Source organism: Eurosta solidaginis, chromosome 4 (genome assembly GCF_040869045.1).
Source record: "Eurosta solidaginis isolate ZX-2024a chromosome 4, ASM4086904v1, whole genome shotgun sequence".
NCBI classification, from domain to species: Eukaryota; Metazoa; Arthropoda; class Insecta; order Diptera; family Tephritidae; genus Eurosta; species Eurosta solidaginis.
This window is the reverse complement of record NC_090322.1, coordinates 24,102,627-24,129,223: the sequence shown is the minus strand read 5'-3', so window position 1 is coordinate 24,129,223 and position 26,597 is coordinate 24,102,627. Positions and strand designations below refer to the sequence as shown.

At 39.2% G+C, this 26,597-nt stretch overlaps 2 protein-coding genes across 2 annotated transcripts in view; both read left to right on the top strand.

Moving 5' to 3' along the window:
* The window catches only part of LOC137247551 (uncharacterized), a 93,799-nt gene that overhangs the window by 55,553 nt on the left and 11,649 nt on the right, over positions 1 to 26,597 (top strand). Inside the window, exons 8-10 of the mRNA XM_067778537.1 lie at positions 15,602 to 15,886; positions 15,942 to 16,228; positions 16,725 to 16,769. Coding sequence (XP_067634638.1) covers positions 15,602 to 15,886; positions 15,942 to 16,228; positions 16,725 to 16,769 — 617 coding nt within the window. The remainder of the gene's footprint in view (positions 1 to 15,601; positions 15,887 to 15,941; positions 16,229 to 16,724; positions 16,770 to 26,597) is intronic.
* Positions 1 to 26,597, top strand: part of LOC137249316 (uncharacterized) — a 37,006-nt gene that overhangs the window by 6,732 nt on the left and 3,677 nt on the right. The gene's annotated exons all lie outside the window — the stretch shown is intronic.

Here is a 26,597-nt window from a genome sequence, read left to right as displayed (position 1 = left end):
TGCTCGCTAGATATCGTGTTAATCAAACTGCTTGACAACTCAAATCAAACTGAATTTCAGTTTACTCGCTTGTGCCGCTTTTATAGTTTACGCTGCATACATCTAGGCTCTTCTATTTCCAGAACTTACCAACTATTTCGAGTGTTTATAGTTCTCATATAGTTTCTACTTGTTTACAATTTTCTACTTTTCAGCGTCTCTCAGATGTATGTGAGTTTGTAGTTTACAGTCTCTCGCACACACATAGGCGTATAAGTAAATGCATCTGTGTGTGACATCTCTCGGCTGCCTTATATATGTGTATACATGATTTGATTATTGACGTGAACATCGCTTAGCATCGCCTTAGTGATGGTATAGCTTAGGGATGCTAATATCCGTGACACTGCCCTCCACCTAAGTCTGATCGTCCCGATCAGACAAATCTCTCGATCTAAACGCTGCTAGCATCGCCAAATGTACCACTCTTCTACTCCGCGGTTTCTCAATGCTTTGTATGCGGTAGATGGTATCACTGATCTTCTTCACAACCTTGTACGGGCCTTCCCAACTGCACCGAAATTTGGATGGAACACCTTTCCGCCGGTGAGGGTTGTATAACAGTACCAAATCTCCACCTTCCGAATTATTTTCCCTGTCGTACCTGTGTTCCATCTTACTACTCATTATTCTGGATCGTTCCCTCGCAATCTGTTTCTTGGCCAATGAAGAATTACTTCGCAGAGCTTGCGCTGGACGGATTTCCTTTGCATAATCAGTATCGTTCCGACGCTTCACAACAGTAGTGTGCCTTGGCTTGAAACCACCATTGCATTCTTTCTTGGTTTTAGTACGTCCGTTAGGGCTTTTCAATGCCAGTGTTTCTCTCGCAGGTACTTTTGATTTTGATTTATTTGGCCCATTCGATCTATCAACCTTTACCTTTGAATTTCGTGGCCTTCGTTGAGTATTCTCCACCAGTACCCGATTACTGCTGAACCCTTTTTCCAAACTAAAGTTAAGTGGCACATCTTGGTTCTCATAACGCATCACCCTTCTCTGCATATCGATCTTGATGTCATGGTCAACCAAGAAATCCACTCCCAATATAACTTCATCAACAATCTCCGCCACAACAAATTTGTGTAGGACCATGACCTTCCCAATCAATACTTCACATATCACTTCTCCCTGAACTTGGTTATACTCGCCAGTGACTGTACGCAACTTTGCTCCAGGTAACGGTTTTACTCTCCTGTTGACCAAGTCAGATCGGATCAAGGAATGAGATGCGCCCGTATCTACAGTCAGTATTCGTTCTTTGCCATCCACATTCCCTCTGACGGTAAGACTGCTCGATTTTCTACCAATTTGCGACACAGATATCACAGGGCATTCAATAGCTGGATCTAGCTCTCTACCTCTTACTCGCTCTTGCTCATCTCCTCCAGCTTTGCGTTTACGGCCACCCACATTGTTGGAACTATTGGAATTGCTACTGCAATGACGTGCAATGTGACCTGGGTTACCGCACTTGAAACATTTCATAACTCCGGCATTTTTCTGTTGTGATCCCTTCAGAGCTTCCAAAATTGTATCTACCCACTCCGGCCTTTCTACTTCCACACGATGAGCTTTGTATGCTGGTTTACTCAATAATGACGCCGTTTCCTGGGTCAATGCATGGGATACCGTTTCAGAAAATGTTTGCTTTGGGTTCGCGTATGTGGCTCGCTTCGTTTCGACGTCCCGTATGCCATTTATAAAGCTCTGAATCTTCACTCTTTCCGTGTATTCCACGGGTGCATCCGCATTTGCAAGATGAGCCAATCTTTCAATGTCCGAAGCAAACTCCTGCAAAGTCTCGTTAGCTTTTTGGTAGCGGTTTTGCAATTCTATTTGAAATATCTGTTTCCTGTGTTCGCTTCCGTATCGCCGTTCTACAGCAGCCATCAATGCGTCATAACTGTTCCGTTCGTACTCTGGAATAGTCTGTAGGATTTCCGCGGCAGGCCCTTTCAGTGCCACGAACAGAGCTGCAACTTTATCTTCAGCATTCCATTGGTTCACTGCTGCGGTCTTCTCAAACTGTAGCTTAAAGACCTGAAAAGGAACAGAACCGTCAAAGGATGGTGTCTTTACCTTTGGATTACTCGTTGAAACTGCTGGGCGATTTAGTTGCAACTGCTCGATACGTCCTCTCAAAGCATCCACCTCGGCCTCGATTTTATCCTGTCGACCACTGAAGCCTTCATGAAACTGGGTTAGTTTTTCTTCCATATGCGCTTCCAGTTTAGATGATATACGGACTTCCTGCTCTTCTAGTTGTGTGGAGATCTGAGATGATATCTGTGCTGAAATTTGTGAAATACGCGTTTCTTGTGCTTCAATTTTCGATGTTATTTCTGACGACATTTCTGCAATACGTGTCTTCTGTTCTTCCATCATGGATGTTATATCTGTCTTTTGCGATTCCAGTTGAGAAGCCACTGTCGATGTTTGAGCAGATATTGCAGCCAAAATCATGTTCAAGTCTGTGCTCGTAACTGTCTGCGATGTTTCGTTTTTCTCTTCAATTTTTGTTACTTCCTCGCCATCAAGATGAAAGTCATACTCTTCCACATCAATTCCTTCCGCTTCCATTGCCTCTCGTAGCCGTGCCTGAAGTTCAAGTTTAACGCCGCTTGTATTCAATCCACGGCTCTCCAACTCCTTCTTTAGTTGCTGGATCTTCAATTCACTGAACTTTGCCATGTCCTTGTTGTCCTCCGGAATTTATTCAACAATTCCTCTTCTGACACCAATTGTAACGAATTTGCTGCAAATCCTCTTATTTGCCCCTTTTGCTAGGTTCGTATCGCTAAACTGTTGAATAAATAACTCCAATATTGAATAATGCAAAAATGGCCTTTATTAAAATGCTTCACAATAACACTCAAACTGTGCAACGAATAGCTTAATAACCAAACTGATAGCTCAAATGAAACTCCACTATTCAAAATAATACTGCTATTGCTCGCTAGATATCGTGTTAATCAAACTGCTTGACAACTCAAATCAAACTGAATTTCAGTTTACTCGCTTGTGCCGCTTTTATAGTTTACGCTGCATACATCTAGGCTCTTCTATTTCCAGAACTTACCAACTATTTCGAGTGTTTATAGTTCTCATATAGTTTCTACTTGTTTACAATTTTCTACTTTTCAGCGTCTCTCAGATGTATGTGAGTTTGTAGTTTACAGTCTCTCGCACACACATAGGCGTATAAGTAAATGCATCTGTGTGTGACATCTCTCGGCTGCCTTATATATGTGTATACATGATTTGATTATTGACGTGAACATCGCTTAGCATCGCCTTAGTGATGGTATAGCTTAGGGATGCTAATATCCGTGACAATATAAATATGTAAGTGTGATAAATGTTTTATTAGGGTGTTACGTGTTTATGTGTGATTTGTGATATTTATCATGTATTCATGTGTATATAAAAATGTGATGTAATATTAGTTTTCATTTCGGTTTTTAACAATTTGCTTTAATGTTTTTTGTTGTTTTTCCTAAATAAACAGATATCCCCCTGAAGAAGCTAGAGAGACTAGCGAAACGTCGGGTAGAAAGATGAAATAAAGTTTTTATTTTGCATCTAAAATACATTGGTCAAAAAAGCCTAACCAAAATTTAATTCTATAAATAAATTGACCGGAAAAAGTCATTATAAATTTATCGACTCTTGTATATTGGTTAGTTAGTTAGTTAGTTTCTTCTTTATTTAGCTTTTATTTGCTATTTAAAAATATAAAAAAATTCAGGTACAATTATTAGATAGTAATTTGCTTATTAGTAATTGTGAGCTAAAATACTGCTCTAACGTAATATATTAGCAGTCTTTTAAATACATTAATGATTCATTTTTGATATTACTTGGTAATTCATTAAATAGTTTTAGGCCTTTGTACATTAAAATATTTTGTGCCTTATTAGACTTATAAAAGTTAATTCTAAAATCATTTTTGTTCCTTAAAGTGTAGGGTTGCACATCTCAAACATACACAATTTGGCTTGTTAAATACTTTGGTAGCAGATTATACTTCATTTTAAATACAAAAAATAAAACATTCATGATAGTTCTTTGGTTTATGTTAAGCCATTTCAAGGTATCGAGCATGTGTGAGGTTTGTGTCAATCTATTACAAATAAGAATACACCCCATTCCCTTATTCTGCAATTTTTGGAGTCTGCTTTTCATTTGGTTGGATCCCAGGAACAGTATAGTTGAGCAATATTCAAAATGTGGCTTTATCATGACATTATATATCTTTATGGCACTATTTGCAGAAACTTTTTTGCGCATTCTCTGGAAATATCCAATTTTTTTGGAAATTTTACTGCAAACATAATCTATATGCTTGTCGAAATTTAATTTTTTATCGATGATAATGCCTAAATACTTAATTTCATCAACTTTGTCGATTATTTCACAATTGACTGTAATGTTTTCATTTGACTCGCCATTGATTATCATTGCCTTTGTTTTATTCACATTAAGTATTAGTTTGCTCATTTCCAGATATTTACATATATTTTTCAGATTATCATTCAGCCGCGCAATACATTCCTGACTAGAACTTCCGGTCATATATAGTGTAACGAATTTACTGCAAATCCTCTTATTTGCCCTTTTGCTAAGTTCGATCACTAAACTGTTGAATAAATAACTCCAATATTTAATAATGCACATACAATTTTGTACATGTATTGTGATTCGCACTTCCATATAAAAAATTTTGAGCAGCCCTGATCAGTGTTGCCAGGTGATGCAAAAAAAAGAAGCTAGACTGGCAAAAAAAAAGGTTAGAAAAGGCTAAATTTAGTAAAAAAGAAGCTAAAAAAAGGCCAGAAATTTTTTGGTTAATTCATAAAATTTTTTATATTTTAGTTTACACATTTGTAAATAAAAACTTATAAACATAACTTAAGCATAACTTCCTGTTTCAAAACATATCAGGCACATTTTCCTTGACTAGCACATGGAATTACTTTAAATGATTGCATATGTGTATATACATAAAAAAATATTACAAACTAATTATTTATATAAAATATTCCCCGTGTGAAGAATCAGAAGAGCTTAAGTCTGGGTATAAAGTTTGGCTATTTACCATAGATATGAGATCATCGGTAATTTCAAAGTCATTACAACATTTAGATAAGCGTTTTAACGAGCATCTGTTGTTGTTGTTGTTGTAGCGATTAGGTTACTCCCCGAAGGCTTTGGGGAGTGTTATCGATGTGATGGTCCTTTGTCGGATACAGATCCGATACGCTCCGGTAACACAGCACCATTAAGGTGCTGGCCCGACCATCTCGGGAACGATTTATGTGGCCACATTGAACCTTCAGGCCTCCCCACCCCCAAGTTCCATGAGGAGCTTGGGGTCGCCAGAGCCTCGTCTGTTAGTGAAACGGGATTCGCCGCTCGAAGGTGAGGTTGACAATTGGGTTGGAGAAGCTATATGTTGCGCTACACAACCCCTTGAATCCCTTAACGAGCATCTAATATTAAGCAGCGCATTAAGCATTTTAATTTTTATTTTGTTCCTTAATTTAGTTTTCAGAATTTTCATGCCACCAACTTCCGCGTTACTGAGTGGTAATACTAAAAAACTAAATATTAATTCGACAAGTTCTAAAAAAGGGGGTTCGTTTAATGCATTTTTATGTTCTCGGACTTCCGACCAAAATTCCATGGTGGATTGTACATTTTTTCATTGTATAGTTATAAGTTTTCGCCACTGCAGCTCTATTAATGCTATTTGACTTGAAGAATAACTGTACTTCTCTTTTTCAAAGTAAGAAAATACATCTGGCTTTGAAATGTTCAACGAATTTTCAGCAGAAAAAGAATTAATCTTTTGTAGAGAACTCATATTATTAGGTATTAGGTGTTCACAGGAACTATTGAAATTATTTTATTTTAGAAATTTTTAAAAATACATTCGGAGTAAAAAAGGCTAGAAAAAAGTCAAGAAGCTAAACCCAAAATTTCGAGGCTAAAGGCAAAAACAAAAGGCTAAATCTAGCCTCGAAAAGGCTAACCTGGCAACACTGGCCCTGATAATAATGGTATGCTGCTAAAAAGTGTGCCTTTTTAGACTCGTAGCGATTTTCAGAGTAAAGCGCCAAATACACGACACGAACATTTCCGCGAACATTCCGCAATCTTGTTCGCAGCTTTGGCCATACACCATACGAACTTTTGGCCGAACATTAGTTCTCTTTCAGACAGCGATGAATACGGACAACAATTGTGCTGCAGCAATATTGCTCGCTGTGGCAATTAAGCGTAAAAAAAGAGAGAAGATCGCAAAAAAAGAATTTGGTGCAAAGAATGGTTTAAAAAACGAGCAGTTCTTGGACAAAGTGAGCTTATTAAAGAACTGGAATTCACGTCACAAAATGATTTTAAAAATTACGTTCGTATGAGCAAGGCAACATTTGACCAACTTTTACAAACAATTTTTTTATAACTGTATCCTTTGTGGCATCAGGATCTACTTCTTTTAATTTTTCGATTAAAGTCGCATAATCATTATTCTTTTTAATTCTATTACAATAATCTTTGCTTTTTACTTGCCACAATAATGGCAAAGATTTATACATTTCAATAAATTCACTCAGACATTTTTTATTGTCCATTTTACTTTTCCGCGCACGTCTGTTCCGTTCAGAAATATGTTCGCCAAAAATTAAAATCATTGTAAATTTTACCAAGTAGCGCAACTAACAGCTGATCGGTGAAAATTCGCACATTCACACGAACAGTTCTCGACTCAGTTTCAAAACAAAACTTTAGATTATTTAACTCAAATTTTTGTTTTGTTTTGTTGTTATTAAAACAGTAGTTTTATTTTTATTAAAGCTTTTATCAATTTTTTTTTTAATTTTGAAAAAACTCCGAACACCATTCCTTCATTTTATGACATTCGACTGCCTAGTCCACTGCCTTCCACTCTATTCGCAACATAACCTCTGTTTAAGTTGCCAAACTATATAGTAAACAATGATTAAAATATTTTGATTTTTGGCGAACATTTGCGCGAACTGGCAAACACCACCATACACGACAGAAAAGGTCGCAGAAACATGACATAACGGGAATGTTCGCGGAAATGTTCGTGTCGTGTATTTGGCGCTTAAAAAACAAGACGAAACGACGTTCTGCACAATAAACGGAGACGCCCCCACACGTATGGTAGGAAGCTGTCATAGCTCGCCAGATATCTCAATCGTGAGCGCAGAACTCGTAAACTGCGTCAACTGGCAGCCGATGGTAACATTGGCATCCGACCACCTGCCCATACTTATTTCGTTCGAGCGTACCGCCGACTTCATCGTCACCGAAAAACGCACTTTCATAAACTTCAAAAAAGGAAAGTGGGAAGAATATAAATCTGCAAAAGACAGCAGCTTTGCTTCCCTCCCTATCCCGACTGATGCCCGCCAAGGGGAGCGTGCCTTCCGTAAGGTCATTGAATCCGCCTCGGCACATTTCATTCCCGCCAGGAGAATTCCCGAAATCCGGCCCCACTTCCCGGCGGAGGCCGCGAGCTTAGCGAGGGAACTCGACCTTATAAGACAGCTTGATCCAGGCGACCCCCAAATAAGGGATATAAACCAACGCATCAGATTGCTTGTGGACGAACACAAGCGGGCGAAATGGGAAGAGCACCTAAGAGGTTGTAACCTCTCTACCGGTGTAGGTAAACTTTGGTCCACCGTAAAGTCCCTATCGAATCCGACTAAGCACAAAGACAAAGTTTCCATCGCCTTTGGCGATAAGGTGCTGTCGGATGCGAAAAAATGCGCGAGCGCTTTCTGCCGACAATATATAATGCATCCTACGGTCGACAAAGATAGACGGAGAGCCAATAGACACGCACATAAACACAAACTCAGCGCGTCACCAATTACCATCACCGCTAGAGAGGTTGAGGACGCCATTGGTCGCGCTAAACCATCCAAAGCAGTGGGCCCAGACGGCATAGCCATGCCGATGCTTAAAAACCTAGGGAAAGAGGGTTTCAAATATTTAGCGCATATCTTCAACCTGTCTCTTTCCACCTTTGTCATAGACGAGAAATGGAAAATGGCCAAGGTGGTCCCGCTACTAAAGCCTGGGAAACCAGCTAACGTAGGTGAGTCATATCGTCCGATATCTCTCCTATCGCCAGTGGCAAAGACGCTTGAAGCCATTTTGCTCCCTTATTTCCAAGCACATTTGCAGCTAGCCCTTCATCAGCATGGCTTCAGAAAACTCCATAGCACTACCTCCGCGCTAAATTTCATTAGCACCCAGATAAATTGCGGTTTGAATCAATACCCCCACCATAGAACAGTACTCGTAGCGCTAGACCTATCAAAAGCTTTTGATACGGTCAACGATGGCTCGTTACTGCAAGACCTGGAAGGGTCTACCCTTCCCCCATGTCTTAAAAGGTGGACCGCAAATTATCTGGGTGGTCGGCAGGCATCGGTGCAATTCAGAAACGAAACATCAAAACAAAGGAGAATTAAACAAGGGGTGCCACAGGGTGGTGTCCTATCCCCGCTTTTGTTTAATTTCTACATATCTAAGCTACCTTCACCACCGGAAGGAGTCACAATCGTTTCCTACGCCGATGACTGCACAATAATGGCCACGGGCCCAGGCCCAGAGATCGATGAGTTATGCAATAAAATAAACGGCTATCTCCCTGATCTCTCCAGTTTTTTCGCCTCGCGAAACCTGGCATTGTCACCGACTAAATCTTCCGCGACCTTATTTACAACATGGACGCCCCAAATGTCGACCATATTGAACATCCACGTCGATGGCACTACGCTACCGACTGTCCTACACCCCAAAATCTTGGGTGTGACGTTGGATCAGGATCTACATTTTGGTGCGCACGCAACCGCAATTGTTCCAAGAATTCAGAGCCGTAATAAAATCCTCAAATCCCTTGCTGGCAGTACCTGGGGAAAAGATAAAGAAACGCTCTTGACCACATACAAAGCAATTAGCCAGCCGATTACGTGCTACGCGTCACCCATATGGTCGCCAAGCCTAAAAACCACCCACTGGAAGAAACTACAGGCCTGCCAAAATACTGCTCTCAGAATCGCCACGGGCTGTCTTCTTATGTCCCCAGAACACCATCTGCATAATGAGGCGAGAATACTCCCCATCAGGGAGAGAAATGAGATGCTGACCAAACAGTTTCTGTTGACTACCCAGAAACCTGGGCATCCCAACAGACATCTGATTGACGAACCAGCACCGCCTAGGGGCCTAAGGAGTCATCTCCATAAGCATTTTGAGGAAATACGGCACCTGAGAACTCAGCCGTATGAAGCGAAAAAACACAAGCAGGTCCTTGGTGAACTCCATAGACAGGCGTCGGACCTTTATGTCGGGAATTGCCCGGTGAATCCAGTACTTGAAGAAAAATATCCAGAACTCGCGGAAGAGGAACGCATACTCCCCAGGGAAAGGCGTGTCTCTCTTGCTCAACTTCGTTCTGGATACTGTAACAGGTTAAACTCTTACCTATCCAGAATCAACCCCGACATACAAAATGTATGCCCCGCTTGCAATGTGTCCCCACATGACACCAACCATCTCTTTAATTGTAATGTGGAACCAACGCCTCTAACACCCCTTTCCTTATGGTCCACCCCTGTTGAAACGGTAAGTTTCCTTGGACTCCCGTTAGAGGATATTGATGACAATTTGTGATCGGTCGCGGCTATTAGGTGGGGCGAGCATTGCTACAACAACAACAACATGTACATATATACTTAAAGCTAGCAACACTTATGTAGAAGGCGTCGAAGAGCTCTCACACACACACAGATGTAGTCATCAGCCGAAGTAGTTACTCACACATACACATGCATATGGCTATAAACTACAAATATACATGTACTTATACAGCTGGTAACTAACCAAGCAGGAGATACAAAAGTTCTAGAAGGTGAAACGTCCAGACCTTAGCAAGGTGAGTTATCAGTAGTTCAGTTTGATTAACACACGCTATTGTGAAGTACGTGGATATTAAAGTATAATTGTACTACTCCCAAAGTAATCTAAATAAAGACCAGTTTGCAACACTGAATATTGGAGTGATTTATTCAACAGTTTAGTGATTCGGACGTTAGCAGAAGGGTTGAAATAAGCGGAATTTCACTAAATTCGTTACAATATGTATGTAAGTTTGAATACAAATTTAAAACGAACTACGCGGAACCCTCTAATTAAGCATTTCAAAATTTTTCAAATTCAATTTCCAACGCAACATCCGCGGAAATCTCTACATTCACTTTTAGTATGATTATTGAAAACCAAATTCCGAAGATATATGTATATAGAATATGTTCCCACAAAACTTGAGGCTAGAGGTCAATGTAATTTTTCGCTACTTTCAGAATTAAATTTATCGACTCTTGTATATTGGTTAGTTAGTTAGTTAGTTTCTTCTTTATTTAGCTTTTATTTGCTATTTAAAAATATAAAAAAATTCAGGTACAATTATTAGATAGTAATTTGCTTATTAGTAATTGTGAGCTAAAATACTGCTCTAACGTAATATATTAGCAGTCTTTTAAATACATTAATGATTCATTTTTGATATTACTTGGTAATTCATTAAATAGTTTTAGGCCTTTGTACATTAAAATATTTTGTGCCTTATTAGACTTATAAAAGTTAATTCTAAAATCATTTTTGTTCCTTAAAGTGTAGGGTTGCACATCTCAAACATACACAATTTGGCTTGTTAAATACTTTGGTAGCAGATTATACTTCATTTTAAATACAAAAAATAAAACATTCATGATAGTTCTTTGGTTTATGTTAAGCCATTTCAAGGTATCGAGCATGTGTGAGGTTGGTGTCAATCTATTACAAATAAGAATACACCCCATTCCCTTATTCTGCAATTTTTGGAGTCTGCTTTTCATTTGGTTGGATCCCAGGAACAGTATAGTTGAGCAATATTCAAAATGTGGCTTTATCATGACATTATATATCTTTATGGCACTATTTGCAGAAACTTTTTTGCGCATTCTCTGGAAATATCCAATTTTTTTGGAAATTTTACTGCAAACATAATCTATATGCTTGTCGAAATTTAATTTTTTATCGATGATAATGCCTAAATACTTAATTTCATCAACTTTGTCGATTATTTCACAATTGACTGTAATGTTTTCATTTGACTCACCATTGATTATCATTGCCTTTGTTTTATTCACATTAAGTATTAGTTTGCTCATTTCCAGATATTTACATATATTTTTCAGATTATCATTCAGCCGCGCAATACATTCCTGACTAGAACTTCCGGTCATATATAGTGTAACGAATTTACTGCAAATCCTCTTATTTGCCCTTTTGCTAAGTTCGATCACTAAACTGTTGAATAAATAACTCCAATATTTAATAATGCACATACAATTTTGTACATGTATTGTGATTCGCACTTCCATATAAAAAATTTTGAGCAGCCCTGATCAGTGTTGCCAGGTGATGCAAAAAAAAGAAGCTAGACTGGCAAAAAAAAGGTTAGAAAAGGCCAAATTTAGTAAAAAAGAAGCTAAAAAAAGGCCAGAAATTTTTTGGTTAATTCATAAAATTTTTTATATTTTAGTTTACACATTTGTAAATAAAAACTTATAAACATAACTTAAGCATAACTTCCTGTTTCAAAACATATCAGGCACATTTTCCTTGACTAGCACATGGAATTACTTTAAATGATTGCATATGTGTATATACATAAAAAAATATTACAAACTAATTATTTATATAAAATATTCCCCGTGTGAAGAATCAGAAGAGCTTAAGTCTGGGTATAAAGTTTGGCTATTTACCATAGATATGAGATCATCGGTAATTTCAAAGTCATTACAACATTTAGATAAGCGTTTTAACGAGCATCTGTTGTTGTTGTTGTTGTAGCGATTAGGTTACTCCCCGAAGGCTTTGGGGAGTGTTATCGATGTGATGGTCCTTTGTCGGATACAGATCCGATACGCTCCGGTAACACAGCACCATTAAGGTGCTGGCCCGACCATCTCGGGAACGATTTATGTGGCCACATTGAACCTTCAGGCCTCCCCACCCCCAAGTTCCATGAGGAGCTTGGGTCGCCAGAGCCTCGTCTGTTAGTGAAACGGGATTCGCCGCTCGAAGGTGAGGTTGACAATTGGGTTGGAGAAGCTATATGTTGCGCTACACAACCCCTTGAATCCCTTAACGAGCATCTAATATTAAGCAGCGCATTAAGCATTTTAATTTTTATTTTGTTCCTTAATTTAGTTTTCAGAATTTTCATGCCACCAACTTCCGCGTTACTGAGTGGTAATACTAAAAAACTAAATATTAATTCGACAAGTTATAAAAAAGGGGGTTCGTTTAATGCATTTTTATGTTCTCGGACTTCCGACCAAAATTCCATGGTGGATTGTACATTTTTTCATTGTATAGTTATAAGTTTTCGCCACTGCAGCTCTATTAATGCTATTTGACTTGAAGAATAACTGTACTTCTCTTTTTCAAAGTAAGAAAATACATCTGGCTTTGAAATGTTCAACGAATTTTCAGCAGAAAAAGAATTAATCTTTTGTAGAGAACTCATATTATTAGGTATTAGGTGTTCACAGGAACTATTGAAATTATTTTATTTTAGAAATTTTTAAAAATACATTCGGAGTAAAAAAGGCTAGAAAAAAGTCAAGAAGCTAAACCCAAAATTTCGAGGCTAAAGGCAAAAACAAAAGGCTAAATCTAGCCTCGAAAAGGCTAACCTGGCAACACTGGCCCTGATAATAATGGTATGCTGCTAAAAAGTGTGCCTTTTTAGACTCGTAGCGATTTTCAGAGTAAAGCGCCAAATACACGACACGAACATTTCCGCGAACATTCCGCAATCTTGTTCGCAGCTTTGGCCATACACCATACGAACTTTTGGCCGAACATTAGTTCTCTTTCAGACAGCGATGAATACGGACAACAATTGTGCTGCAGCAATATTGCTCGCTGTGGCAATTAAGCGTAAAAAAAGAGAGAAGATCACAAAAAAAGAATTTGGTGCAAAGAATGGTTTAAAAAACGAGCAGTTCTTGGACAAAGTGAGCTTATTAAAGAACTGGAATTCACGTCACAAAATGATTTTAAAAATTACGTTCGTATGAGCAAGGCAACATTTGACCAACTTTTACAAAAAATTTTTTTATAACTGTATCCTTTGTGGCATCAGGATCTACTTCTTTTAATTTTTCGATTAAAGTCGCATAATCATTATTCTTTTTAATTCTATTACAATAATATTTGCTTTTTACTTGCCACAATAATGGCAAAGATTTATACATTTCAATAAATTCACTCAGACATTTTTTATTGTCCATTTTACTTTTCCGCGCACGTCTGTTCCGTTCAGAAATATGTTCGCCAAAAATTAAAATATTTTGATTTTTGGCGAACATTTGCGCGAACTGGCAAACACCACCATACACGACAGAAAAGGTCGCAGAAACATGACATAACGGGAATGTTCGCGGAAATGTTCGTGTCGTGTATTTGGCGCTTAAAAAACAAGACTATTAACTTTTTTATATTAAACTGGAATATGCATTTCAATTCTCATCTCTATAAATATTTTCACTGAATCATCTTCTATATATACATATAAAGAAGGATGTATGTTTGTATGCAGTTTATGGACTCCGAAACCAATCCGCCGATTTTATTCAAAATTTGCAGAATAGCTTCACAGCAATGCGGAGAGGCCCCTGTGAAGTTTGTTTTCGGAAATTTTACCAGGGACCGATCCATTCGAACAAATTCTATTCACGGTTCAATTTGCCTGAAATTTGTTGTAGCCCGAAATTTCGTATTAGCCTTTTGCTAGATTAGTATTTACGATATACTTTTTTCTCGTGAAGTGGACCCGGAACCGATCTATTCGAATAAATTCTATTTATGGTTAAATTTCCCTAAAATTTAGTTTATAGGTAGCCCTTTGCCTACATAAGTATTTAAGGCACTTCGGGAAATGGACCAGGAACCGACTGCGTCTGGGACTCGGAATATGGGATTTAGAAAAATAAGACGAACTAGGGAGAAAAGAAAGAGGTAAGGAGAAGGAGGTTGACTTAGATGAAGATAGAGAGATAGGGATATATAGATCGCAATAGAAGTGAGGGGAAAGACGGAGAGGGAGAAATATACACAGAGAAAGGCAGAGGGAGGGCTGAATAAAAGGAGTAGAGAGGGGAGGCAGAGTAAGAGGTAAAAACTGCTTAAAAGTTGCGCAGGTAGACTAAAGTTAGGGCAGAACATCTGCCGGGTCTGCTAGTCTGCCGGGACATAGTTGCCAGAAATACAAAAAAATTAAGCATTACACTGTTTAAGAGCTTCTCCTCAAAATTACGAAAATGATCAACCGCCATCATGACGATCACTAATAACCTTTCGTCTCTTTTGGACGATTGTCGCCAATCTTCTGTCCTGAATTCGAGTTAAAACATTCCTATCCAAACAAAAACAACGTAACGATCAACTGTTAGTGGGGCGAGACTAAGGCATCGAGTTCCGGGAATCCCAAACCCCGGGACTGCCGAACCAAATGCTCATCCCGGGATTATATTTAATAAAATCCCGGTATTTCTTCGGAATCTAATATTACTAATTTAAATTACTTTATTTGGTGAGTGGTAGCCGTGTTTCTTTTTTTCTAAGTTTCAGTTTCAAACCACGGGAAACCTTTTCCTGGTAAAGTATAACCTTATTTAGACGTTACAAATCTCAATGATCCGATTTTCAAATTTTTCTATCCGATGGATCTCATGGTATACATTGTTCAACTGTGGGTTATGTATGTAACAAATTAGAATCTTTAGATAATCTAATAGTTTATGGATAGTTTAGAATGAAGAAGTATTTTGAATTGGCTGAAGTTTAATATGGAGCACATATTTTAAAGTCTACAACACGAATTTTTTGTTTTGAATTCGTTTTAAAACATAGGACTGAAATAAATTTATTTTGGTAAACTCTTCATACTTGTATATGTTACATAATTATTTTTGAACCAAAATTCAAAAGTAAGAGCATGACGCAATAAAACAGGTGAAGTCATTACTACAATATGGAGTCGCATTTGATAATTAATACTCGCCCTCATATTCCAAGTGTTGCTTCTTGACTTATCTGCAGCATTGATTTTTTCAGTATGCATATAAAAATAATACATTAATGCATATATGTAATACTCCTATGAGAGATCTGCTTTGAGTACTAATAAAATTAGTGCACTTAGTCATGAGCCAAAAAATTTTGTCTAAATGTGTACTTAGTCAAGTACAGACAAATACTATGGCCCGGTTTCACCAACTCGACTTAACTTAGTTAAGTCATATTTTTTAATTTTTCTGTTTCACCACCAATGCTTAACTAAGTCGCAAATTAGCCTACCTGTCAGCTGGCTTATTCTCGACTTTCAACAGTGTTGCTGTAGTACAAATTTTGAGTCGAATTAAATGGCACTATTTATACTTATTTCATTATGCAAATATAGCAACCCCGCTATTGTTGACATCTGCAATTTCTTTGAAGTGGGTTATTTTATTATCGGTGGAAAAATTGTAAAAAATTTAATGGATCTTCGAGACTCTGGTGAAAGTGATTGCGACTTTGAAGCTCTGCAGGTAATCGTGCTTCGACGAAAAAGAAAAATTAAAGAGCGTCCTGACTTTTTTCTTTATTATGACGATGTTAACTTTCGCGAACGATTTCGTATGTGCAAAGATGCTGCTTGGTTTGTTTTTTCTTTAATAAAAGACAAAATTTATCTTGGAGCACGGTAAGTTTACATCATATTTTATAAATGTTGCCCTAAATTACTTCTTCGTTTACAGCAACAACGCAATGCAGCCACATCAAATGTTTTTCATCGCACTCCGGTTCTATGCTTCAGGATCTTTTCAGCAAATTGTGGCAGACATTTCCGGAGTTTTAAAAGCAAGTGCCTCACGTGCAATTACGCTAGTTTCCTACCATCTAGCATCCTTGCGACCAGATTTTGTGTTATTTCCTCAAACGGAACAGGAGAGCTTGGAAACACAGGCTGCTTTTAAAGAAAAGGCAAATTTTCCGCGTGTAATTGGGGCAATGGACTGCAGCCATATTAAAATCAATTCCCCAGGTGAATATGCGTGAATAGTAATTGGTAAACAATATCTCTATATTAATTTATAAACTCTTCCCAAGGCAGCCGGTTCTGTCCGGCTTCATTTCATGTTGAGTCCGTTTCACAAATTGTCATTCTCCCAGCAGATCCTTGCAGCGGGGTAAAAGTTAAGTTGAGGGGTCGACTGCTAATACGCTACCAAAAATATCGAGAGAGGTATCAAAAGACGCGAATAATCTCGAAAATAATAATCCGAAGGCGGAAAATAAAAATTGTATCTCAGTTATCAGATATTTGCAGTGGAAGTGGGCGATTTCCATGTGGTTGTTGTAATATTGCGTACCCACAAAAAAAATTGTGAACATAAGTGTTTTGCGAGGAAACCCCAAACTGATACCATCCGCATTTGATGCACGTATTGTTGGTTGCATCTGTGAGTGAAGAATAAATAGCACAAGAGAATAAAAACTATTTTTTAACATACTAAACATTTATTTTATATTATTTCCAGGCGAAGAAGATCAAACTTATGTGCAATGGATGTGGCTACAAAATGGTACATTAAAACGCTGCTAGTGCGGTCATTGGTTAAAATTGGTTGAGCTCCTGTCTAAATTTATTACTTTTAAATAAATGCAAATATATTTTTATTAAGAAAAAAGTAACCAAATAAATTCACAAAATTTAAATTTAAAACGAATATAATTGCTTACAAGTAAACAACAAATGGAATAGAAAACGTACATTTGACGAGAGCTGCTTTCAGTTTAGCCAACAAACAACTACTGGCATAATATTATTAATATAAATAATAATAATTTAATACTTTATAAACACTGTAATTAATTTATGTTGATTATATTTAGTGACTGCTTTCCAAGGCAGTCGGTTCTATGTACCGGAGCGACTCGGGATTTTTCCCGACCAAGGACTTTAATTTCAGTGTAACCCCATTTAATTTGTTGCGTCCCTCCCACAAATTGTCATCCTCCCAGCAGCTCCTTGCAGCGGGACTGCTCCATATTCTCTTGCTCCGGGAAGGTATCCATTTCAATCCGGGTTCGTCTCCTGACCCCGGTCCTGAGAAATGGTTTTGCTGCATCTGCCGGAAAAGAATATTTTTAGGACGGTCATACTCTGTTCAGTGTGTCTTGTGTAAGGGATGGTTGCATCGGACAGGTTGTTCTGGGCTTGATCCCAAAACCCGACGTCCACGTAACTTTTATAAATATTTTGTGGCTCCTTGCTGTTCACGTCCAAGGGCGTCCCGTAGTCTACGCCTAAGCGCCCCCCCCCCCCTACTACCTTCCAGCAGCCAAGCTGCTCAGCAAGCCACAACTAGTACCCGCTGCTGCTCGCGCCCAGCGGCGCCAACAACTCACCGTTTGCACCATTTGCCAGCACAGAATATATATGTTTGCGACATCCGCCCAAAGAAGCTCCTGCCTTGGGCGGTGCCACTTTCCTAGATGTTCTGCTCTCCGCGACGGCAACTCCCCGACGGGTTTCATTGCGTCATGTTGCCAGGTCGCAAACCCCAATCTACCGAGTACCCCAATGCTTGCCCAAGGACCCCCAGTCCCAGGGCCACAATAGCAGTTGCGTCCTGGCCTTCCTCAACCCAGCGGTAGTCACCCGTCACTTACTCCCAGAGTGGCGACGTCTCCCGCTATGCACTTCAGTATTCTGCAGTTAAACTGTAATGAACTAACTGGGAAGATTACAGAGATAGTCGATTTCATGAAGCGGCACAATATTCGCATTGCTGCGATTCAAGAGACTAAACTCACAGCAAGATCTGCATTGCAAACCTGTTCTGGGTATAATGTCCACAGAAAAGATCGCATGAGCGGAAATGGAGGCGGCCTCGCGTTTATCATACACCACTCTGTGCAATATCTATATATATTATATTATATTATATATATATATATATATATGTGATCCTGGCATCGACCGCAGGGACAATGTCTTAGAACGTCAAGGCCTATCTGTCCGGTCAGGCGATGCAAACCTAGAAATCATCACCATCTACATCTACCGCCCTAATATTAGCGCCCTACTCACTGGCAACAATCGCATTATCTTAGGTGATTTCAATGCCCATCACGATCTATGGCGGGCGGACAGTAGGGGTGAGATGTTGGCGGATCAAATAGAAGAAACGACGTTCAGCACAATAAACGGAGACGCACCCACACGTATGGTAGGAAGCTGTCACAGTTCGCCGAATATTTCAATCGTGAGCGCAGAACTCGTAAACTGGCAGCCGATGGTAACATTGGCATCCGACCACCCGCCTATACTTATTTCGTCCGAGCAAACCGCCGACTTCATCGTTACAGATAAACGCACTTTCAAAAAATTTAAAAAAGGAAAGTGGGAGGAATACAATTCTTTTACATGCAACCTCTTTGCTGCCCTCCCTATCCCGACTGATGCCCGCCAAGGGGAGCGTGCTTTCCGCAAGGTCATTGAATCCGCCTCGGCACGTTTCATTCCCGCCGGGAGAATTCCCGAAATTCGGCCCCACTTCCCGGCGGAGGCCGCAAATTTAGCGAGAGAACGTGACCTTATAAGACAGCTCGACCCAGGCGATCCCCAAATAAGGGATATAAACCAACGCATCAGATTGCTTGTGGATGAACACAAGCGGGCGAAATGGGAGGAGCACCTAAGAGGTTGAGGTTGTGGATTTTATTTCCAATTAAAGGAAGTAAAACCAATTTAAAAGTAATTACAGCAAAAGTAAACTTAAAACCGTGGTATATATTCGTCCGATATATTATTAATTTGAATATAATTGTTTGCACACTCTAAATAAACTAAGAATATTAGCCTATGGTATAACCAGTCAAGAGGTAACCACTATTACCATTCATATTTACTTCAGGATGTGTGCGATTGGGCAATATTTGATAGTAACGTAGCCAATTTCAAGTCAAATACAAATTTGTGACATTAGAGTTGGTTTTCAGCTCTACATACAAGTCCGTTAACAATTCCATGCTAAGACTGTACAACACTATTGGGCGTGAATGTTTTACAAAGCGTAATAAAGCTTGCACGATGTTACTTGGGTGTTCCTTTCCTGCTATGACAAGTGCATCGAACTTGACGCGCATTAACTCACATGCACGCCGGTTTTCTATCTGTAATTTCTACGCCGGCGCTGCTGCAACTGTTGCAGATGGGTTATTTGTTTCGCTATAATCGCTGGTGCTGTCGCTATTAGGGGACGCTGCTGTTGTTGTAACAGTGCTTGATGTTGCGCCCGAAGTTGCTGCAGAAAAAAAAGAGTTACGTTATTACAGCTAGCAAGGTTTTATTGTGCTGCAATGGCGAAAACCTGTCCGAGGTTTTTGATCATACAAATTTAGGTCTTCTGTAAACAAGACCAGAAGGGCTTTGGAGAATTCTCCAAGTGAGTTTTTGGCAATATTTTTATACAGATCAAGCCTGTCTAATCGATTATTCAATGTTACTTACCCACATCATCTTCGCTTAGTTTCTGCTTTTTACTGCTTGGCTCTCTTTCTTCAATGGGTGTACTTGGCTCAGTCGCGACCTCGGGCACCTGTTGATCCTTCCCTTGGTATTATTCTCGCAGCACCGAATATAAATTTATCGAGATACAACGTTGTAGTTGCTCTTGCATTGCTTGCTTCTGTGGCACATTACCTGGATGCATGTGCACAAGTGTCGCCTCAGTGTTAGCGCCAATTGAATTCAGAGAGCTTGCAGGTAGCAGACCACTTGTACCACTCTCATACATTAAATAACTACCAAAACCGCTTACACCCGCATATGAGATGTTATTATTTTTATTATAATTTTATTAAAAGTTGTGCAGCTGACAGCCGTAACTGACAATACTTCAAATGGATTGGGTTGCGTGAAATTAAAGAGTAGCAAAAAATACTACTATGTATAAAACAGTTGATAGGGTTGTTGTATGTCAATTTCGTTAAGTAACTAAGTTGGTGAAACCGAAAAAAAACTAAGCCGCAAATCTGGACTAACTTAAGTCACAACTAAGTTTTAGCCTAAGTCGAGTTGGTGAAATCGGCCCTATGAGTAACTAGCACATAAAATAGAAAATACGTACGAGTGACTCGCAACACATATGTCCCATACATATATGACATTGTTGAGTATAAACCGTGTACATCGCTGTGTTGCTAGCGTCCGAAGGCTGATATGCATTGTTTACTATATAGTTTGGCAGCTTAAATGGAGATTATGTTGCGAATAGTCGAATGACATATAATGAAGGAATGATGTTCGGAGTTTTTTCAAAGTTAAACAAAATGATAAAAGCTTTAATATAAATAAAAATATTGTTTTAATAATAACAACAAAAACACCTTATATATTCTATATACATAAATTCGAAAGGATTAAAATTTGAACTAAATAATCTAAAGTTTATTTTTGAAACTGAGTCGAGAACTGTGCGTGTGAATGTGCGAATTTTCACTGATCAGCTGTTAGTTGCGCTACTTGGTAAGATTTACAATGCTGATATGACCATTGTAAATCTCATAGTACAGGTTTACAAGTATGATATCGCACACTAACTACAAAAGAGTCACAACTTAAAATTTTTCAAAATCGGTTTTTTTCCATAAAAATTCACAGTAAACATCTCTAACTGCCCCTTAAATTTCGTTTTCATTATTTGCTTCTTTAATTGGAAAATTACCGTTATGCCAGTTTTGGTGTTGATTGCATCGCTTGCGCTCTATCAACTAAAGAGTATTATTTTTAGTTGTGTCAATGTGCTTAAGAACAAGTGAACAGTTTTTTTACGCAAAAAGTGTATTATTTTAAATTCTATCTTCTTGCAAAAAACTTTTAACTTTGTTGTGTATTAATTAAAATTGTGTACTTTTATACGTAAAGAGTGAGTAAAGTTGCTTGTATTATTGTGAAAAGTGCCTTTTTTGATGAAATAATTGTGAATGTACGAGTAGTAAGTTTTCTTAGAAATAGTCATAATTCAAAATTGTTATATACATATTTTGTCCGTAAACAAATAATTACAATAAAAATTCGTTTATTCATTTTATAATAAAGGTATCCTTCTTTGTAAAACTGGATTTCAGTATAACATTACAGACGTTTTCACATAAACCGTTTTTCTTCACTCCTGAACATTTACATTTTTTCAAGTTGTGACTCTTATACGATATGTATGAGAAGGAAACAATTCCTTTCTCTTTCTAACACACTGCCGTTTGACATTTCGGTCAGAGTCAAACTATTGTCGAACTTGCGTGGAACATGCGTTTGGCACTGAACGAAGTGTCAAAATTACCAGAGTTGCTGTCGTAAAAAGCGACTCAGGGAAACAAAAAAAGGAGCGGAATATCAGATATGGGTTGTTGTGATGGTAAATTTTTTTGAACGAATTTAGTATGAAAATGTACAGCACGTATATGGGTCCTACAGAAAGTTATACAAAAGTCTTGAATTTGGGTATCCGAGGACGCGTAGTTATTCCAGTATTAAGAATACAAACACGGGTGCTAAGTTTTTCTACCCGTTCAAAAGTTCTCCGCGAAAAACTGTTTGAAACCGAGGTCGACTGCAATGACCCATCCAAAAATGTGTAAAGAGAAATGAAAAGACGCGTTTTGTTCTGTTATCAATAGTCCAAAGGCGAAAAAGTATTCGAATTATTGGAAGCGAGGTAAAAACGCGTCTATTAATACCTCCCTCGACGGTTTTGGTCGTGTTTTAGCAATGGTCCCCGGTAATAAAGTATCACAATTGGTTAATTAAAATTTTCCAAAACATATGGATTTTAAAGAGAGATGTAATTAAGTGCTGGTTTGAAAGTAAATACTGATATTTATTTGTATTTCTACGATAAAAATTTTACGCAGTTTCCGTTAGCAGCTATTACACTTTTCTTGGACCTAAGAAGTACAATAGTGCCAAATAGCACCCACAAAAAAAACGAACAAGAACAAGCATTTTATTAGGTGAGCGTGGCTGTGTATGTGCGTGCTGCTTCATATCCTACTTGTAGACCTGTACTGTGGTAAATCTTACCAAGTAGCGCAACTAACAGCTGATCGGTGAATATTCGCACATTCACACGCACAGTTCTCGACTCAGTTTCAAAAAAAAAATTTAGATTATTTAGTTCAAATTTTAAAGTGAGATAATCCTTACGAATTTATGTATATAGAATATATAAGGCGTTTTTGTTGTTATTAAATCAATATTTTTATTTATATTAAAGCTTTTCTCATTTTTTTTAACTTTGAAAAAACTCCGAACATCATTCCTTCATTATATGTCATTCGACTGCCTACTTCACTGCCTTCCACTCATTCGCAACATAACCTCCATTTAAGCTGCCAAACTATATAGTAAACAATGGATATGACTATATTCATTTTATTGCACTATTAGTCTTACTGATTACAATTAGTGTTTTCGTATAATACAGTTGACTTTCTTGCTCAATAAGACAATTGAGTACTGAACTGCTTAGTGGCTTATGAGCGGTTATTCATTTTAGGAAGCATGACTATGTAAATGTGTTTTAGTGGATATAAGTGCTTGATATTCTTTGTTTGTGTACGCACTAATACTAATTTTTTGGTTAGTCCAATAATAACCTTAAAGGATGAATAATTGCAGCTTACTGACTCCTATATTGCTACAAAAGGCTGGGTACATTCCCAAACATCAGAGTGCCGATATATTGCTGTTTAAACGTTTTTGTTTTTGTATTCAATAATCGAATGTACCCAAATTAAAATTTTTTCTTTTCACACTAATGCTGCTACATTCACAAAAAATTGTATAGGCTGCCTTGTTTTGATTTCGAATTCAAAACACATTGCGAGCATTTTCTATTAGCAATATAGGAGTATTACATATATGCATTAATGCCTTTCTGGAATATGAAGTACCTCACGTTACTTAACGCATGCGGTCTGTATTTCCCTTTTGTGGGAGGGTTTTTTTTTTTTTTACTTGAGTGTAAATGGAAAAGTTTTTGTCATCGCAAACGAATAGCTGGTTCTTCAAAGTATCGCATTGTCCACAACTAGCGAATATGGGAACAAACTTTTTGACGACAATAAGATGATTGACGACCTGGAATATTGTCGTCAAATCGCGGATGAGTATCTGGGAGGCTTGTAATACGAAATCTAGGGATCGGCGGTACAGGAAATGTTAACTGGCGTAAAAATATAAAGCGGTAGATATTTTACAGCAACGATGCTTCAAAAAATAAGAGCTTATAGAAGTTCATTGATAGCAAAAAAAAAATGTGGCTTATCAAGACTTTATTTTAAACAGCTCTGACTGACCCTGGAAACGTTAAGACATACATGAAATAGCCGAATGATCAAACCCGACAGACATGGTTCCTACTTTCTCTATCCACCTACCTCTTTTCTGGCTAACCCTTGTCATCCTCTCTCATTTCCTCTCCACTCTGTATTTTCTAGTTTACCTTAATCGGCCCATTAAACTCCCCTATTTTGTTGCTGTATTACTGAGATCACCTGTCTGGGTTTATTGCCTCATGGTTAAGCACAAATCAAATGGTTTGTGATGGATAAGTCTCTGAATGCTCCCGAAATATTACGGGACTGTCTTTTTCAAATCCCGAGATTACACAATCTTCGGGATTCGATGCTTTATGCCTCGAAAGAATAAAATACAAATACAGGAACCTATACCCCAGCGGGTTAGGGGGTCAGAATATACCCGCGGTAGGTATGCCTGTCGTAAGAGGCGACTAAAATACCAGATTCAAGGGGCTGTGTAGCGCAACCCTTCAGGTTTCCAGCGCAATATATAGCTTCTACAAACCCAATTGTCAACCTCACCTATCCGCGCGAATCCTGTTTCACTAACAGACGAGGCTCTGGCGACCCCAAGCTCCTCATGGAACTTGGGGGTGGGGAGGGAGGGGATGGCCTGAAGGTTTAATGCGGCCACATAAATCGTTCCCGAGATGGTCGGGCTAGCACATTAATGATGCTGTGGTACCGGAGCGTACCGGATCTGTCTCCGGTAAAAGACCATCACATCGATAACACTCCCCAAAGCCTTCGGGGAGCAACCTTATCACTACAACAACTACAGGAACCTATAGTCTGGAAGAGGAAACGATCGTTCGCTTCGAGATATACGAATTTTAATATAACTATGTTTACGGGCCATGCTTTTCTATGTTTCTGTTAGTCGCAGTTTTTGAGCGCAGCGGCAATTACGTTAGGTAGGTAGGTTGAACTGGCCGGTCCATGAGGACCTCACATAGACTGATTGAGTCCGTAGTGTTACCAGAAGTTTGTTTTAACGACCAAACTGAAAAACCCTATCAAAAACCAGGACCTATGTTATAAAATAACTCCGTCCTCTTGGCAAATACTAGAAGCTTCCTAGGACTTAAGCCACTTGCTGCTTCTAGATCTGACAGCTGTATCACTCCTAATAGCTGGAGTCTTAGCCTGGCAAGTGCAGGGCACGAGCACAGAACGTGCTCGATCGTTTCCTCCTCCAACCCGCACTTCCTACACCTGCTATCACTGACCAAGCCTAATTTAAAGGCATGTGACGCCAGAAGGCAGTGTCCAGTCAGAGTACCCGTCATGAGTCTACAGTCCTCTCTTTTTAATGATAGAAGCAACTGTGTTAGTCTAAGGTTGTAAGACCTACACATAATCTTCGACACTTTACAGCCCCGCGCTTGAACCCACGCCTTTTCTGCTTGGTCGATCATGTGCACCTCTCGCCTTCGCTTAATCTCGCCCAATCTAATTGGGACGTCTACGGAGCAAGCTTCAAGGGATGCGTCCTTTTTAGCTAATTCGTCCGCTTTTTCATTCCCATCTATTCCCATATGCCCTGGGACCCAATATAGATGTATGCTTCTCCCTGTCCCGATTCTCTCCAGAGACTGCTTACACTCTAACACGCATTTAGATGCTGTGCTATGCGAGATTATTGCCTTAATTGCTGCTTGACTGTCAATATAAAAGTTAACACGGTTGCAGCTTAAGCTATTCTCTTCCAAGGTTTCTACTGCTTTGGTTACGGCTAATATTTCCGCTTGGAAAACGCTACAGTAATCCGGCAGCCTGTAGGATCTGCTTAATTCCGGATCAGCGCAGTATACCGCAGACCCTACTCCTTCCACTATTTTGGAACCATCGGTGTACACATGTATCGCCTCGTCCGCCATTTGCGCACCCTTGCGCCAACCGTCCACCTCTATTGTGGCCTTAAGATCTCCCTCAAAGTGCAGGTAGGGAATCATGTAGTCTGTTCGTCTTGTGACTGAGGACGCTATACTACTATGGCCATATGGTCGGCGCTCAAGCTGCCCCGAAGCACCGAGCCTGGTTGCGGTCGTTAATGCTTTGTTCTTTGCTACCAGGTCTACAGGTGGAATGTGCAGAATGGCATACAGTGCAGCCGTCGGGGTTGTTTTCAGGGCTCCCGTAATGCAAAGCATCGATAGTCTGCATACCCCCTCTAATTTTTTGAGGTATGTTGTTTTTTGTGTGGCTTTCCACCAAACAAGAACTCCATAGTATAGAATAGGGCTTACAGTCGCTGTAAAAACCCAATGAGAAAGAGAGGGCGATAGGCCCCACGTACACCCCAGCATTCTTTTACATGCATAGAGTGCCGTTGAGGCCTTCTTGACCCTCTGCTCCACGTTGAGCTTCCATGACAGCTTACTGTCTAGGATGATTCCTAGATATTTTGTGCAAGGTTTCTTCTGTAAGGTCACCGCTCCTAACTTAGGCCTGGTCCAATTTGGGACCTTGTACCTCTTTGTAAACAAGACCATATCCGTCTTCTCCGCATTGACTTTCAGCCCGACATTAGATGCCCAGGTATGAATATCCCGAAGCGCCCGATCCATCAAAGAACTAATCGTTGGAAGGCATTTTCCACTTATGACAATTGCAACGTCATCTGCGTAAGCCGTAAGTTTTACGGGTCCCTCATCGAATTGCCTGAGCAGTTGGTTGATGACCAGTGTCCACAGCAGAGGTGATAGCACCCCTCCCTGCGGCGTGCCCCTGTCCACTGATTTCGTGGCCTCGTACAATCCCCATTGTGATGTAATCTTTCTGCAATTTAACATGCAGCCGATCCATCTGATTAAGGCAGGATGTACTTTAATGTAATTAAGACCATCCATAATCGCCCATTTTGCAACATTATTGAAAGCCCCGGCAATGTCCAAGAAGACTCCTAGAGCATACTCCTTATATTCCAGGGATTTCTCTATGCTTATTACCACCCTATGCAATGCGGTGTCTACCGACTTGCCTTTGGTGTACGCATGCTGTGTTGTGGAGAGCAGCTTTCCATCCACGTTGGACTTTATGTA